This window comes from Vigna unguiculata, chromosome 3 (genome assembly GCF_037176805.1).
Source record: "Vigna unguiculata cultivar grain cowpea cultivar isolate G323 ecotype 2 chromosome 3, ASM3717680v1, whole genome shotgun sequence".
NCBI lineage: Eukaryota > Viridiplantae > Streptophyta > Magnoliopsida > Fabales > Fabaceae > Vigna > Vigna unguiculata.
Window position 1 is genome coordinate 60616714 of NC_140794.1, and position 17546 is coordinate 60634259.

At 30.3% G+C, this 17546-nt stretch overlaps 1 protein-coding gene across 1 annotated transcript; it reads left to right on the plus strand.

The window, feature by feature from the left end:
- Positions 1-506: 506 nt before the first annotated feature.
- On the plus strand, positions 507-2637 carry LOC114175818 (GTP-binding nuclear protein Ran-A1-like). Its single transcript, XM_028060634.2, has 8 exons — positions 507-670; positions 760-829; positions 926-982; positions 1075-1192; positions 1731-1820; positions 1911-2090; positions 2172-2249; positions 2355-2637. The coding sequence occupies exons 1-8, from the start codon at positions 668-670 to the stop codon at positions 2422-2424; spliced, it is 666 nt and encodes a 221-aa protein (XP_027916435.1). The 5' UTR covers positions 507-667; the 3' UTR covers positions 2425-2637.
- Positions 2638-17546: the final 14909 nt, after the last annotated feature.

A 17546-nucleotide genomic window follows, 5' to 3' on the forward strand; every position in this document is an offset into this window, starting at 1 on the left:
ATTAGTTTAAATAAAAAATATAAATACATGAAATTAAATTCTAAATAATTTTTAATATTTAATATTTAATATTTAATATTATTTGTACTAATAAATTTATTGTTTAATTTAAAGAAAATTCAAATAACATCAACATGCTGGAAACTATAATAGTCATGTTCATTATTTGAAGTATTCATATATATATATATATATATATATATATATTATCAATTTTTCTCTTTAATTATCTTTTATTTATTAGTCAACTAAAGTTTTCCTTCTCCAAAAACGTGTTGATGAATACTTAAGATAAAAGTAAAAAATATTTTAAGCGTTGATTTTTTTAATAAAAGTAGAATTTAAAATACATTAATTTATAATATAATTAAGATTTGATTATGGCTATTTAGATTTATAATCGACGGAAGAGATGTGAATAAAGTAAGAGAGAGTTTGAAAAAGCAAAGGAGCGCGTAAATCTTAAGCCGCGATGTAGTTGGTGCTTTCTCCACATAACTGAATAATGTAATGCCAGGGGCATTTATATGGCGTGAGATTGAAGCCAATTGTGCGTGATTTTCAAGTCCAAACCCCTCTCATAGCAAACTTTATAAGCATCAACATTCCCCTCCTAACTCCATCTCACACACATCACCCTCTCCTTCTCTAACGTTATTCAGTCATCATGGTATCGAGAGTTTGCATGCTTCATTTTCATCTTCGTCTTCCTTCTATATATCTTTAACCTTCTTACTTTTCTCTTCTGTATATACACAGGCTTTGCCACAGCATCAACCGGTTGATTATCCCAGTTTCAAGCTCGTCATCGTCGGCGATGGAGGAACCGGTCATATTTCCCTCTCTGCAATCTCATCAATCACTTATTTTTCTATATAAATTGGTTTTTCAAATGAAACTTAACATACATGTGTTGGTTATGCAGGGAAAACCACTTTTGTGAAGAGACACATAACTGGGGAGTTTGAGAAGAAATATGAACGTAATAATAATTCTTTCCCTTTTTCTGCTCTTCTTTAACTTTTTACCATGCCTAACATTTCTTTTTTGGATGTTTATTTTATTTTACAATAGCAACCATCGGCGTGGAGGTTCATCCACTAGACTTTCACACCAACTGTGGAAGAATTCGCTTTTACTGCTGGGACACTGCTGGCCAAGAAAAATTTGGTGGTCTCAGAGATGGTTACTAGTAAGTTTAAACAACGCTCCATGGGATGCGCTTCTTTGATCTCAATCCTCATTTATTTCCATCCAATTTCAATTCGTAATTATTAATTTCATGATTCATAATTGTTTAAACATTTTCTTGTGTTTATTATAACGTTATCTTCTAACTTCAACCACCTAGTACTTTTAATATTCTTATAAGCGAGCATATAGAAAGTAATAGTATGGATATATGAAAATTTTACCAGATCGCTATTACAATATATATTAACTCATGTACTGAAATGTGAAAGAACAGAGGAAAATGGAATAGTAGAAAATTGTTTGACAGGTTTATATAATTGTGTTGAGGGTTTCTGATGTTATTAGTCAATTCCGAATTGTGTTCTTTTATTTTGTTTTCCTAGCATGTAACCTTCAGCGTGTTCTAAGTTCTAACCCTGTTCAATAGTTGTTAAGTTATTTGGCTTCATTGCTAACAGAACATTCCTACATTTTGTTTATAAATTTATTGGAAGATTGTTTTGATTTCCTAATGAAAACCTTTGAATTATGTGTAGCATTCATGGTCAGTGTGCGATCATTATGTTCGATGTAACGGCTCGCTTGACGTACAAGAATGTTCCTACATGGCACAGAGATCTCTGTCGGTGAGCTGAGTATATTTTTCACAAATAGCTTTGGCGTTGCAATGTGTTTCTATGTTGAGTATGTCACTCTTTCTTGTTAATCATCCATAGGGTGTGTGAGAACATACCTATTGTTCTCTGCGGAAACAAGGTTGATGTGAAGAATAGACAGGTTAAAGCAAAGCAGGTTACATTTCACAGGAAGAAGAATCTGCAGTACTATGAGATATCTGCAAAGAGTAACTACAATTTCGAAAAGCCCTTTTTATACCTCGCCAAAAAACTTGCAGGGTACGTAACAGAATGGTTGATTGTTGTTTATTTTATTGTTAATACGTCAATCTCACGAAATTATTGGGTTTGTGATTCCAGGGATGCTGGTCTTCATTTTGTGGAGATGCCTGCTCTTGCTCCACCAGACGTAGTCATTGATCTAGTTACACAACAATTGTAAGAAAACTTGATGTGTTATATGAATGATTTATTCACATTAGGCAGTTGTGCCTCACTCTAGTTATTTTTTCTTTGGTTGATTCAATCTCATATGCAATACAGGAATGAAGAAGAGCTAGCTAGGGCGGCTGCTCAGCCTCTTCCAGATGACGATGATGAAACGTTTGACTAAAGTTTTAGGCTTTCCAGAAAATAGCTGATGAAAAAGAATGATATTTCCTCTGGTTTGATGCATTGCAACCTTGGGGGCAGTTTCATGAAATAGAAAGCAGGAGTAAGGGTGGGGATCTGTTTAGCAGAGGCATAAATAAGCAGTAGTTCTTAGTTCTGTTCCTGCTGTTACGCTATGGATTATAGTAATGAATTGCCTTCTTCTGTCTTTAAACTTTGGAGTGATATAGATTCCATTTCCTAATTTTTAGCTCAATGTTCCGTGGATGAAAGGGAGTATTAGACCTCATTAACCACCGCAGCGCAACAGTTAACTAGTATACAATTAAGTGTTAAATGTTTAATTGCGATGGAATATGAATCCACGAATTACCGTCGAATGATGTTATCTCAATTTTAAAAAATTTCAATCACCCAGTTTAATGCCAAACTTTGAGGTTCTATGTATTCAAGGTCATAAGAACAAACAACATCAGATTTAATGGTTTATCAGTGCCAATCTTTTTGTATGCATATCATTGAGATCCTATTAGATTTTCCATTTTTACTATGATTGATTCAGTGCTTTCCCTAATTACTGTAATTAGCCTACCTGTTATTATATCTGTAACAAATCTGTAGTTATGTCTTAAAAATATTTAGCGATGATTTGAATAAATCTAAGTCTACCATCTGTAAATTTGGTGTAAATATATATTTGATCTATACAGCAAGGAAAAGGCAATATTTGCATTTCAAATTCTTCTGTACATATTAAAAAGATTAGTTGTGGTTCATGAAGTCAAGGTTAAGACTGCAAAACTAAGATCAGAACGAGTTCCAGAGAAAGTTGATGACAATATAGCGAAAGAAGAAGGGAAATTTTGAAAACTTCTGTTGTTCAGATGGGTAAAGACACTATGGTGATTCACTCCTTTTCAGTCATGTTGCACACGACTTGCAGTTCTGATGTAAGGGCATAGTTTATCGTTTTACAATGCTTAAGGGACATTTCTGATGATTTGATGCTTAACATTTAATAATACTCGCTAACTTTTACTTTAAAAGTAAAATCTAACCTGAATTCTATAAACTTATTTTTAACATGACTCACAAAAGTTTAGAAAATAGATTTTAAATTTTAAGAAACCTTAGTGGTACGTGGTGACTGGTATAAGAACTTGTACGAAATTTATAACAGCTCATTTTGTCCAATGATGTTCTCAAGTAGCTCAACTTTAACAATCTAACTACGTAAGTAACCAATTGGAGATACCCTTAGAGGGATGCAAACGTACACTGCAAATAATTACTGCTGGTTACACGTAAAAAGAAAAAAAGAACAAACTGAAGAGAAATATCTGGTTAGTCTTAACCAAACAGGCAGCGAACAGTTTCTTATGTCTCACATGAAAGCAACAGGCGCCTAACCGTTGCAGCATGTAATTTGAAACATTCCAGTTGTAGGATGTTTCACTTGGTTTGGTTGTTGAAGGAGAAAAAGGTGACGTGTATATTTAATTTTCGATGGTACGGCAGCACCTTGCATTCTGTGTTGAAATGTGTTTTCCTGCAGCTTGGTAATAAGTAGTAAACCCTTGATACAAGGCAATAAATGATGTGTTAGATTAGGGTAGCAGTGTTTCGGTGGTTACTGGTAAGTAATGATTGGAAAAGAGTTGATTTTTATTAGGTGTTGGGATGAAAAGCTAGAAATCTGATAATACATTGAACCTTGAGTAATAGAATAATAGGGGTGTTGATTGAAGTAGAAGAAGGGTTTCCTTGTTAGTTAACTAGGTACGACCGTTTAGGTTGTTTGGTGAAAAGCAGGGCTGAAGTGGGAAATCCCATTTATGAGTGTAGCACATGGTCAATAAATTTGTGGCTTATCAGAGTCACGTGAATCTGAAGAGCGTAACACGAATTAGCACATGAGCGATGGCACCACAGCACACAGAGGAGAAAACACAAGACAACAGAGGTCACTATATATGATTATTATGCAGTAGTAGTTTCATGAAGACACACACAGAGAAACTTGGCAATTGCCATGTCTCCATAAGTTGTTACCTGGTGCAAGGTAGGCGTGCCCTAATGGGCCAAAGATGTTGATGGCTCCCTCCCTCACGTCCGAAGCTGAGGGTGTTGAGCTCCATTTGCCACAGGAGTTGTCCCTTTCCTTGTCGGTTCTAACCCACACCTACAGTCCCATTTTGCCATTACTACTCTACATACTGTAGTCACACTATGTGGCCACTAAGCAGGGGTAGGAACCCACCGGTGGGGCATGTGAAAGCTGGTCTTGACCATTGCCACCAGCAGCAGCAGCAGCATGTCTAAGAATGAATGTGAGTGAGTGTGGTGATAATAGAGAATTTTGACCAGTGTCCAAATTTTCAGGAGCTGGTTAGTGGTTACCTCTTACAACTTGTTAACTAGGCCCCAATGTAAAATTCATCTTTAAAAGGCAGAGTCAGAAGGGTGGCTTTCGATGTCGGTTGAGTGGTCGAAGTTGGGCTAGCTAGGGCCTATTTAGTTGTTATCTATTCCTCTTTCTATCTATCTATCTATCTATCTATCTCATATTCATATCATCATATATCACTCCCAGGCCCTTACTATTTCTCATTCCATTTTTCCCTTTGGTTTTGGAACTCATCTTTTCTCTTGCTGTTCCTGAACGGGGCTCACTTTCCCATGTGGCCCATCCTGTCTTCCATCCTTTTTTCTCACTGCCTATTCTTTTCTCTCCTGTTAATGCTCTCCATATGCACCTGTTCTCTGTGTCTCCTAGTTTTCTTCACTATCATGCATTTTCATCACCATTAAATACTATCCCCATCACTTATATCCTTACAGCTGCCCACCTTAATCCTCAAATCATCAATTCTCTTCAAATCAATTAATGTATGTCTACCCTTTTTATAATACCATGCATGCATGTATCTATATTCATTCCACTCTATATATTAACATTCAACGTATCCAATCAGATCTCAATTAGTCTAAACACTGGTAGGTGAGGATGAGGGATTATTTTAGGGAATAGGAACATGAGTGGTGTAAAAACTTAATAATGTTCTCTGAATTGATTATGGATAGACGTAACATAAGATCCTGGTTAAGTTGCCATAAATTTGCCTGTTAATGATAAATGTAAAACAGCAGGAGTCCCACGTTTACCCTAACCCCCAACATGAGAGGAAAGCTATAAGTGGGAAAACTGGAATGAGGAGCAATAGAATAGTAATAAGAATGTGACTTATCATCACATGGGCTATGAAGTGAGGATACATATTTACAACAAATATATATGGGGAGCCCCTCATGGGTAGGGTAGGGAGAATGGTAAAGGGAGAAATAAGACTGATTATAGCTTATTTTCATGTAAATCTGTAACAGGACATGTTCTGCAAAGGAACCATGTGCTTACACATAAACGGTAGGGGCATCAATAGGAGGATAGGTAGCAAGTGTCACTGTCTATGCCATATGCACCTAGTGGTGATGGGAATTAGAGAGTAGGGGAAACCTGAATTTATTGCCACTTCATTTTTTGCCTCTCACTCTCACTCTCTCTCTCAGCCTCGTTTTGATGATTTCGATTCTCTTCCTCTAGTACTTTTCACTTTCATATCACTTCAAAACTCATCTCCCTGTACTCTTCTAATATCATCTCAAATACACACTCATTATTGCTCCGCTTTATTTATGTTCTATCTATATTAACAGATAATCAAGTGCAGTCTGAGTTCAACTTTTGTATTAATTCAAAACTCAAATTACAAGTCATATGTTGTTTTGTATGTCCTTATCCAAACACAGACTGTCATTTAAGGGAATAACGAAACCAAACAACCCATGAAGGATACTTTTCCTGCCCCTTTATTAATTACATTATGCCACTCGAGAATGGAAAAAAAGGTAGAAGATTCCACTGTCAAAAGTTGAGGGCTGAAAGTTAGTTGTTACAAGCTAGAATTCAATTCATAAAGGTTAGCCACCAAAAATTGAAATTGGAAATATCAGTCAAATCTGCTCCTCGTTTTTTTAGCATTAACGTGCGTCACATAATTCAACTCCACCTTTTCTTTTAATATTTCAACGTAGAGTTTTGAATTCGTCACCATTAATTATGTTAAGACTACTTCACACAGTTTTAATCCTCCTACCTGATGGTCAAATCTCATAAACTACTTTTTTGAAATTTATTTCATATATGTTAAGTCTAAAAGGGTTTGAGACAGAAAAAAATGAGAAACAAAACTGAATAGGATTATTTGAAAATGAAAAGGATAATTCAAAGCTCACATATATTAAGATTTGACGAGATTACATATCCACTTTATGCATATAAATTCAGTATATATACTGTTATAAGGGTTAAATAACTATGAGTTCCATATATTTAAAACAGTATTGTGTATGTTTTTGCTGTTTAAAATGTCTAACCATCCATTGAAGACAATTTATCACGATAATTTATTTTGTCCAAGTGCCATTGAAAGTTTTTTTTTTTTTTTTTTGTTAACAGTGTATTGGAAGTTACGAGACTTCAAACTAGACAAGCTATCAAGAATTTATCCTTTACAATACCCAGCCATCGAAAATATTATTTTCAAAGAGTTAATATCAAATATGACTTTAATGAATAACTTGAAGTAGTTTCCTTTTATTTGTGGTAGAGTAACTCCTCAAGATTGTTTTTTTTTTTTTTTGAAGATTTTCGTTTTCACAAATAGTAAAGTTTACTTCGATTATTATCGAATGGCATTTTTTTCTTTCTCATATATAGGTCAACTTCAAACTCTAAATTAGTCAATAAGAGAAAGGAAAATAAATGGTATAATAAGGGACGAAATTTAGGTGCAACTTTAAAAAAAACAGTTTAGTTGTAAACAAAACTAAGTTTTGTCTTTATATTGACAGGAATTTTATTTAACTTTCATTAAGTTTATCACACGTGAACTTGTCAATTTGAACACACGTAAGTTAAGGTTAAAAAAGTTCACAAGACTAAAATGTTCACATAAAGAAAAATTCATATGACTAAAACAATCTCAAAAGTTTCATAGGTGAGGACCAACCCACGGGTTAGTCTATGTGAATTGGTCTAAGATTAAGATAGATAGTATTGGATTAGACTTGTGTTGAGTCGACTTTATCCTTGATGCAAGCCAACTCAACTATACCATTCAGGTTGGGCCAATTCACATTGATTCTCGATCCAAGTTGACTTGGATAGACCTTTAGACAAGATGACTTGACTCAACCTTCGTCCTGTGTTTGGTTTAACCAGATGACTTGGTTTATATCGTGTTTGACATTCATCTTGGCCCGTTCGATTTGACCTTTGACTCGAGTCCTACTCGACCTTTATCATGGCTTGACTTGACTTGGTCATACTTTGAACTTCAATTTGGACAAATTTAGTTTAAATTTTGATCTGGACAAACTTAGGTCAACTTTGAAGTTAGGATGAATCTTTTCTATCTTTGACCCATGATGAAATATTTAGGAATTAATTAAAATCTTATTGTTGGACCAAATCCACTTTGATTCTAACTCTAATCCACTTTAAGAGGAGGCTTTGGGAGTTTGGAATATGATTTTGGCCCTCTTATTTGGTGGTTCTATAAAAGAAAACTTATTTATAAGTGGGTTAAGATTGACCTATAAATTATGAATCAAATTGATACCTATAGGTTGTTGAGGATTACTTAATAGAAGAATAAAAAACAATATTTTCAAGTACAAATCAGAGCATAAAATTTAAATTAAAATATACAAGAAATTTAAAATGGTTTCACACCTTAAGACCTACCTCTATAAATCTTTAACATGTATTTTTTTTTTTGGAAAAAACGGTAAAGTACAATTTTCTTTTTTTGCAAAAATTGCAATATTTCTCGTGGAGCAAACCGTCTCTTAAAATTTTTTTGAAAAAATTGTTTTACAATTTCTTTGTTAAAAAACTTTGTACAATTTTTCTCGTAAACTCTCAACAAAAATTGCAAATTCTTACACAACTGCTCTGGTCTCTGTGACGACAACTCAACTACCCATACCCAATGTATATAAAAGAGAATTGTGGTAACAACTAAGAAATCCATTCTTTTATACTTCAAATATTTATTTTATTTCAATATGACTCCATGAATAACAAACGCTGAAAAAGTCTTGAAATAAATAATAGACACTGAAAATAGTATAGTAACTTTTTTCATTATTACTTTATTTTTTGTATATTCTGACAAAACTAGTATTTTTACTAAATTATCTTCTTTCTTAAACAACACTGGTTGGAGCCGAAGTGCAAACATTATTTTATAAGACAAATTCATGAGTTGAAATTAAATTCTTAAATAATATGATAATTTTATTGTAGTTATATTTAAAGGAAATTGATATCGTAATAGGATAAAATTGAATAAAGGATAAGTGAGGTGGATTTGGGGTGAAGAGAATGCAGAAGCTTGAGGATTGTGGTGTAGGGGGGGCCTGATTGAACATTGGAAATGGAGAAATCCTGATGATGCATTGTAAAAATCCATTGACATATAAAAGAGTACAATATTATTGATTCAATTCAATCATTTAATTTTTAGAGTCCAGTTTGTCCTTTTGCGGCATAAAATCCTTCGTTGCATCAACTCAGGTCAGGTTTGTCCAGTTCCACAGTTTGCTCATAACTTGTTTGTTTCTTTGCCACGCATCTTTACCATTTTGACCTATCACAGATAGTTAGGAATTCAAGGAATTCAAGTGTGAGTCTAAGTCTTATATTGACCAGAAATGAGAAAGTAAAGCACTATATAAAAATAAAGACCCATTACCTTAAAGTTTTGGGTTGAGAGTGATGTCAGTGTCTTATGTAGTTAGACTCAGATCTCATTGGTGTTGTTCTCCCCAGTGAAACCCCCTCTGTAAAACCTGACAAGTGATATCAAAACCAATGATTACCAATATAGTTGAAGGGACTCACCCTTAAAAAAAAGATTGTTAGGAATCCAAGTATGACTCCTCTGTAAAACCTGACTCAGATATCTATCATTCTGAAAAGAAAATATCAAATTTGATCAGAAATTGTTGCAACAGAATAAACAATGGTAGATACTGGTATGAAAGAGGGTAAATATGGAAATGAAAGGGGTCCAAAGAAAGAAAAAAAGGTATTGAAGTCACATGGTCCCAAAATGTAATAGTATATAGTATTTTGATGGCATCCACAGGGAGAGAGAGAGAGAGAAAGTACAACAGAGGAGTGCAGAGTGAGGTTTGTTTTGGAGTGCACAAAGATAACAACCTCTGGCAGTAGAAGTGATATATGAGAATCACAGATAGAAGGCAAAAATCCGTACTATGAATGGTAGCATATTTGTGCAGATAATGTAGACAGACCAATAATATAATAATAGTGGTGTGATGTATTGTATATTTCGACTCATCTTAACCCTCGTGAATCGAGGGGCAGTGTTTGCACTTTTTCAGTTAAAAACAGTTATCTGTGGTGACCAACTTTACTTTTTCTCCACCATCCCCAAGATTTTATTTCTTCGCACCAAGCAATACAGTAATTTATTCAACTTCTTCATATGCATGTCTGCTTTTATGCACAAATGAAGAAGCTGAACACCAAGTACTACGTTTTATGCTGTGTGTTTTGTCCCATTAAAACCATCCTTGTCCACTTATGTCTCTTCCCAATGCCCCCTCATCCTATGTTTAACATTTACTTTTTTTTTTCTTTCTTTATTCCATTAATTAACCCCTTCCTTCTTTCCTTTAACTATGGTAAATAAAGTTAGTCTATACAAATCTTATCGTTTCCGTAGGTTTGCTTGCTTCATCATTTTGCGGATCATGGCTTTTAACCTACTCTCACTAATTTATGATTATTTAATTTAAATGTATGACGCTTTTGTTTTTATATTCTTTGCTTTTAACTTTTCATTTTTTGGATTTTTATCGGGCCCACTCATTTTATTTATTTTTTAAAATTTGTATTTCATGACTTTTATATTTAAGGCTGTTTCTTTTTTTGTCGATCCTCGTTTTACTCATTTATTTGTTAATACATGATTTTTTTTTCAACAAAAAAATCTAGTTTAGATGACTTTTTTAAATATATAAAATAAACGTCAATTAATATGTTGCAGTCGAATAATTAATATAAAGTTACAAAGACGTAGAAGCTTAATTAAAAGAACATTTGGAATGTTATGATTTTATTTTTCATCTTTCATGAACTTTTTTATTTAATGAATTTTTATAAATAGTTTTGTAAAAGGGTTAGAATACCTCAAATACTCTACTATTAATATATTTTTTGATGATAAAAAAAATGTATTGTTTTGAATTAGAAGGGTATACTGAAACCTTTGAGTTTGATAAGAAAGTTGAATTTGATATATTGTAGTTATATTGATTAGATGAATATTTACAAGTGATTGTATTGTTGATATTAAATTATATAGGTAATATTGAAAAGAATGTTTTGTGTAAATGTTTACGTTGATGATTGGGCAAGGTTTATATAACCCTTTGATATTATATTTGTGTGGAAAAATTTAGCAAAGATTATATAAAATGATAAATTTCTATTTTTGTGAATAAATTGAATATTTGTTTTGACTTGAATTAAAGTAGATATATTTTTGAGATAGACCGGTGGATAAATATTTTCTTTTTTTGTCAAATAAGATAAAAATTTATCTTAGATAAATTGTTTTTAGTAATATCACTCGAGTCATATATAAATGATGATTTTAATGTTTATGACATAACATTATTTTTTAAGCCATCGTTTGGTGATTAAATGATAGAGTTTTTTGTTCAAGTGAGGAAGATATTGATTTAATTCTCTCCTCATTGAGATTTTATATGTTTAAACACTCATTTGCACATTCAAGTTATGAAAAGAGTGTGTCGATTCTCTCATGCAAGGGTCAAATTATTTTTTTCTTCTCCAAAGATATATCGCTCAAATGTAATTGAATTAATATTCAAGTTTGACATGTCCTACCATTTAAGGGATGGAAAAATAACCTATACTAATTTTTTTTCTCCCCTCAGGAATGTCACTTGAGCAACATAAGACACACCTCTCGAATTTAAAAAGCTATATACAATGAATTTAAATATTTAATTGAGATAAAGATGTGTAATAATGAATGAGTATGACATTCTTGATTGAATGTGTTATGTTATGTGGTGTGGAGAAAGCTCCTTAATAAAAGAGATATGTTGACTTAACTAATTGTTTAAATAATATATCAAATTATTGAAGGAGGTTGTTGTATTAAGTTTTCTTAAGCATGTATAATGAACTACCTTGATTGTATCGGGGCTATTATCGTAATAGAAGATTTTGACATAAGTTAGATATTGGTCTTTGGTAAAATTTACGTTATATATATATATATATATATATATATATATATATATATATATATATATATATATATATATATATATATATATATATATATATATATATATATATATATATATATAATATTATACTCTTCTCACTTCAATTACTTTATTATTTTTATTATAATTTTAGATATGTAATCATTTATACATATATGATAATATAGTTGAAATTTCATTATATATTACACACCTAAATTATTAAAAATAAAATCAGCCAAATTTCATTCAGCTCGTTTTGTTTGTCTTAAATACATACATTATGTTAGGAATAGTCCAAGTCTGAGTCAAAAAGTCCCACATTGGATATAATAGACAAAGTTAAACACTATATAAGAATAAAAACTCATAACACCATTATCTTAAGATTTTGGGTTAAAGTGATGTGAAATGTTTTATATGTGTAAGACTAATGTCATATAACCATGTGGAACCACAGTCTCTAAATAACTATAACCATAATCCATATATAACAAAAACATATGAAATAATATATAACCCAACCCATTCTAATGTCAGTCTGATATGAACAAAGACATAAGAATTGTTTAGACAATGTTTTCTATAAATGTTTTTAAATAAAGAAGAAATAAAATAAATTAATATTTTTTATAAATTCAAATTAACTTATAGACAAGTAATTGGTTTTTTAAATAATTAGTAAATTAAATATGTTTTTACAAAGAATTAATAAATAATATAACATATTTAAAACATTTTATTTGGGTTGTCTATATGTGCATAAATATATACACGTACGTGACTCAATAGTTGACATTTTCCCCATTTGTTTAGTTGTTTAAAATAATTGTATTTTATGCATGAATGATAATTTATTTATTTTATAGATTCTATTAAAAGTAAAATTGATTTATTATTTGGTTATAATTTTTTTTATGAATAGGGTAGAAGCAAAAATTGTTTAATTACGTTTAGAGCTGTCAAAATGGATTGGAATCCGCAAGTCAATTCGGCTCACGACGGATTTCGGTCGGGTTGGGTTGAAAGTTTTTTATAAATTTCAATATGAGTTGATTTTTGACCTAACTCACCTAGAACCCGGCTCACCCTTGTTGAACCTGTGGTGAACCGGGTTGGCTTACCAACCTGCAAATAAAGGGTCACACAAGTGTTTCTTGTTAAGTTGAGCTTTGTATTTAGGTCAGGTTAGGTTATTTTTTTTAGTCAACACATATATAATTTGTATTTTTATGATTTTAGTTTATATTTGAATTGTATTGAAGTTTATTTAGATTTTAATTAGAATTATAATTTAGTTTTGACTGAAAAAAATAAAAAAATAATTTTTTTTAATTAAGTGAATCCGTGAGTCAACTCGTTTAACTCACCAATCCATGGTGGACCAGACCGGGTTTCATTTTTTTTGGCTCGTTAATAAGTGAGTTGAGTTGGATTGACTCACTAATCAACCCCTAATGAGTCGAACCAGGCCGAACCGAATTATCCGTTTTGACAGCTTTAATTACAATTATATCAGTCACTTTTATATTAACAAATATGGGTTATATTTAGCAAAACTATTTCAGTCTAAAAAGGAATATTTTTCAGTTGAAAGTTATTAGCTAAAAATCTTATCCCGGCTTATCAAATTATAAATGTTTAGTAAAATTAACTATTAGAATAATTTATAAGTGTAATTTAAAATATACATTGTAAGATTACAGAGAATGGACTGACCTTTACTTCATATATGGTAACTAAAATAAGTTATCCACAATTTCAATTTTGTTTTTCAAAGTTGCTTACAAATTTAAAAATAATAAAAACTTTTTTTTTTTCAAATACTGATTGTTTCAAGAAACTTAGGATTGGGAGTGGGTGAACAATGAAGGGAAAGTTATGAAGTCGTGTTTGGTGTTGATTTGTTTTGATGTTTTAAAGTAATATTCTAACTAAACTTTTTTTCCGAGCCTTGTTTGGACGTTGAAAAGAAAAATGTGAGGATCTGACAAGAACAAAGAGAGTATTTTAATGCTAAAAATACAGTGCATTGGTAACATATGATTTGAAAGATGTAGACTTTTTCATATGTATTACCAATTTGTAAGGCATGCGCAACCGCATGCTACTCATCGTGAAATAGAACTTCAACCTTTTCCCAATTGACCCTTCAAATAAGTGCGCATTTTCTAAACACCAAATATTGCCATTCCTCTCATCATCATTACTCACCAAAGTTCATGAATTTCATTTGGCCATTGAATTTGGATTCTTCGTCCTTGTCTTTTCTAGATGTCAACAAAACCAAATAGTGAGGTTGACGCAACAAGTAATTTTTATGGAATCACAAGAATAAAGACGAATCAAGTATAAGGGGCAGAGATTTGGTACCAAATCCCTCCACTAACTCTCTAGTTATACCTTGTTTAATTATTTTTAGTTTATAAAAAAATTGTCTATGTGTAAATTCAGTATCGTATCACGTATCAATGTCAATAATACGTGTCACTTCATGGTTGTATCATTGTCTTTTTTTCAATTAGATCCTTATATTTGTTATTTTGATTTAATTCAATATTTTTTTAAATGAAACAATTTTATTTCTCTCCAAATTTAGATCAATTTTTTTTGGTATAAATATTATACTGATACTTTTATTACAATTGATATTTTTATTAAATATTTCTAGAATTCACTTACAAATTATTAGATTTAATTATCATATGAATATAATTCTCATATTCAATTATTAAATAGAATATAATTATTAAAATATTTTTTAATATAATTATTATATGTTTTAGAGAAAATGTTAATTTTAGAAATATTAGTATAATTAGAATGTAATTATTAGATTTATGTTTGATTTTTACTACTTGTAAGAATTTTGGTTGGTTTAAAAATAATTCAACAAGTATTTATAATTAAATGTAAGACTTTATAATTCAATTTTGTAAATATTTAATAAAAATATCAATTTTCATAAAAATATTAGTATTAAATTGATATAAAAGACAATAACATGTCAAGAAAATGTAAGGTCATCAGGTTAAAAGAATTATATTCATTTATTTATAAAGTTTTGAAAGTGAAATATATCAAAATTTCAGACATAATGAATTCTAATTTTATGTCAAAATTCAAGAATTAAAAATATATTTAACTCTTTAATTATATAATAATAATAATATATTTAGTAAAATTAATTAGTTGTTAAACTAGCCACAAAAATAAAATTTATATAATTATTATAATTTTTCCCATGATAAAATACTTATTAAAAGTAAAATAAAAAATGTATTAACTTTTACAGTTAAAATAATATGATTAAATATGCTAAAAGTATTTAAAAATTAAAAATAACTAAAACCGTTTGTCTTTTTTCCTCAACTGTTATTTATATTTTAAATTGAAATATTTAAATAATTTAATATTAAAAATATAATACTTAAAAAATTAAATTATACTAAAATATTAATGATAAATATAGTAAATAAAAATAAACTAGTAGCTAGAAACTCAATAGTTTTTAGAAACACTTAACATTTAATTATAAGTTTTTAATTTCCCCTGAATTTTATAATGCACTCCATGAACTCAAGTAAAAAGACCAGGGAGATTATTTTCTAAAACTTCAATTTTGTGCCATGTACATGTACTCGGTATGGTTGAAGTTTTGATCTTTAACAAATTGGTTAATATTCTCCGTTTTAAATAAAATATTTTTTATATATTACTTGTGAATATATACATTACGAGTACATTAAAGTAATTCACTAAAATTACATTCATCAAACAATGGAATTAAGAAAAAAAACTTAAAATTTTATTCAATAATTCATTATATGCTATGTTTAAGCAATGTGTGAAAAATGTGAATAAATAATAATAGATAAGGAAAACATGACTATTTATGAAGAGAAAATCTATAATTAACGAAAAAAGTGATTTTATTTATTTAGTAAAATTTGATTAATTTCTATCATTACCTCTTTTTATCAAGTTTAAATTTTTTTCATTATAAGCTAACCATTTTTTTTTTTAATTTGTAAAATGACCTGACTCTTATATTAAAAATATCAATTACTGATATATTTATCGACAAATTTTGAAAAAAGAAATTCTGTTGACAAATATATCAACTAAAATATCAATTAATAATAAAAATTATAATATATAGAGAAAATTTATCAAAAGGTCCGTTGTAGATAAATTTTTTTGTTAATTAAAATTTGATTGACGGATGAAAATTGTTGATAAAAATGAAAATTATAAAATTCGATAAATTTTATTTTATTACCACATTTGTTTTCTTTGACAAAATTATGTCTATAGTTGATAAATTCTTCTAGTATCAATTAGTATGAATTTTTTGTGTGTATAGACCAGTACATAACTTATGGTTCGTAACAAATAATGAATAATTAAGTGTCAACAGATGAATCTGTAGTTGATATTAGATAGTTGATAATGACATTTTTTTTAATAAAAAGAAACTCTAAATTAATATCTTTAGAACACTACTATTAAATTAATATTTAATTATAATTTAATTATTTAGTTATAGAAAAATTAAGCTTCAAATAAAAATTTATAAAGTGTAGATTTTACAAGGAATTACCGTTTAAACAACACTTGTGAAATCTAATTCAGTTTTTTTGGACATAAATTCTTATTATACATTTAATTTCTACTAATAGAACAAAGCGCAGTCTTTGTATGTTGAAAATTTATACGAATGTTGAAAAATAAAAAAATGATTATAAGCTAGTGACACAAAGTTGAAAAAAGATTTCAGGTAAAGAATTTACTTTAAGCTAGCAATCTGAACTTTTAGAACAAAGTCTAAAAAATATGATAAGATTAGACATGAAAGGTTGGATTTAAATTATGGTTTAATGATGGTATTGATGTGTAACTGAGAATGTTAAGAATGATTGGAAAAGTATTAATGATTGAGAGAAGAGAATTGGAAAATGAGAGTGAAAGAAAGGGTTTCCTATTTTGTGGAATCTGGCTTAGGAACATAAATTGATTGTGGAATGAAAGTGATGAGGCAGGTCTATGCCGTTGAGTTCTGTTATAAATTTGTAGGACCCATGAGGGGCACATGGCCCCAAGATGTCTTGGGTGTATTAGGACAACATTAGGGACGGGTGCCTTTGCGTGGGTACCCCAGTGTTGGGTCAACTACAGCATATTTCCCCACCTAATGCACACAAGGATACCCTAACCTAGACACTCTTGTTCCCATGTGCACAAATTTAAGAGCAACATTCCAAAACGACAACCTCCTTTGTGCTTTGCTTTCTCTTCCCCTCACTTTCTCATAACACCCATCATCTTATTTTTCCACATTAAGGAACATGGTAACAACAACCCTAAATTACCCGAATTAATATAAATTTATTATTTATCACTAAGTAACACATTCCCCTCATCAATTGAGATTACCTTTTTTATGGTAAGTTATTTGGATTAGACAGCATCCATGTGGAATGACATGTTGACTTTTATTTGAACCCATGCAGAAGGGTAAACTTATAAAAAAATTTGTATTTATGTATTTGATTATTAATATGATGAATTAGGGGTTGTATTCTAATTGTGGGTATAGGGTAGGAGTCCTTTGTCACTTTGTCACTTTCTCTTTCCCCATTTTATAAGTAGTCCAAAAAGAAAATTTACATTTACATACAAAATTATAAACAAGATGTAGATTTTGTTGTACACAAGGTGACATAT

Bases quoted from the DNA above. Each gene is read 5' to 3' on its own strand.
- LOC114175818 (XM_028060634.2), top strand. The intron at 983-1,074 runs GTAATAATAATT...ATTTTACAATAG, and splicing joins GTTTGAGAAGAAATATGAAC to CAACCATCGGCGTGGAGGTT. The intron at 2,250-2,354 runs GTAAGAAAACTT...TATGCAATACAG, and splicing joins GATCTAGTTACACAACAATT to GAATGAAGAAGAGCTAGCTA.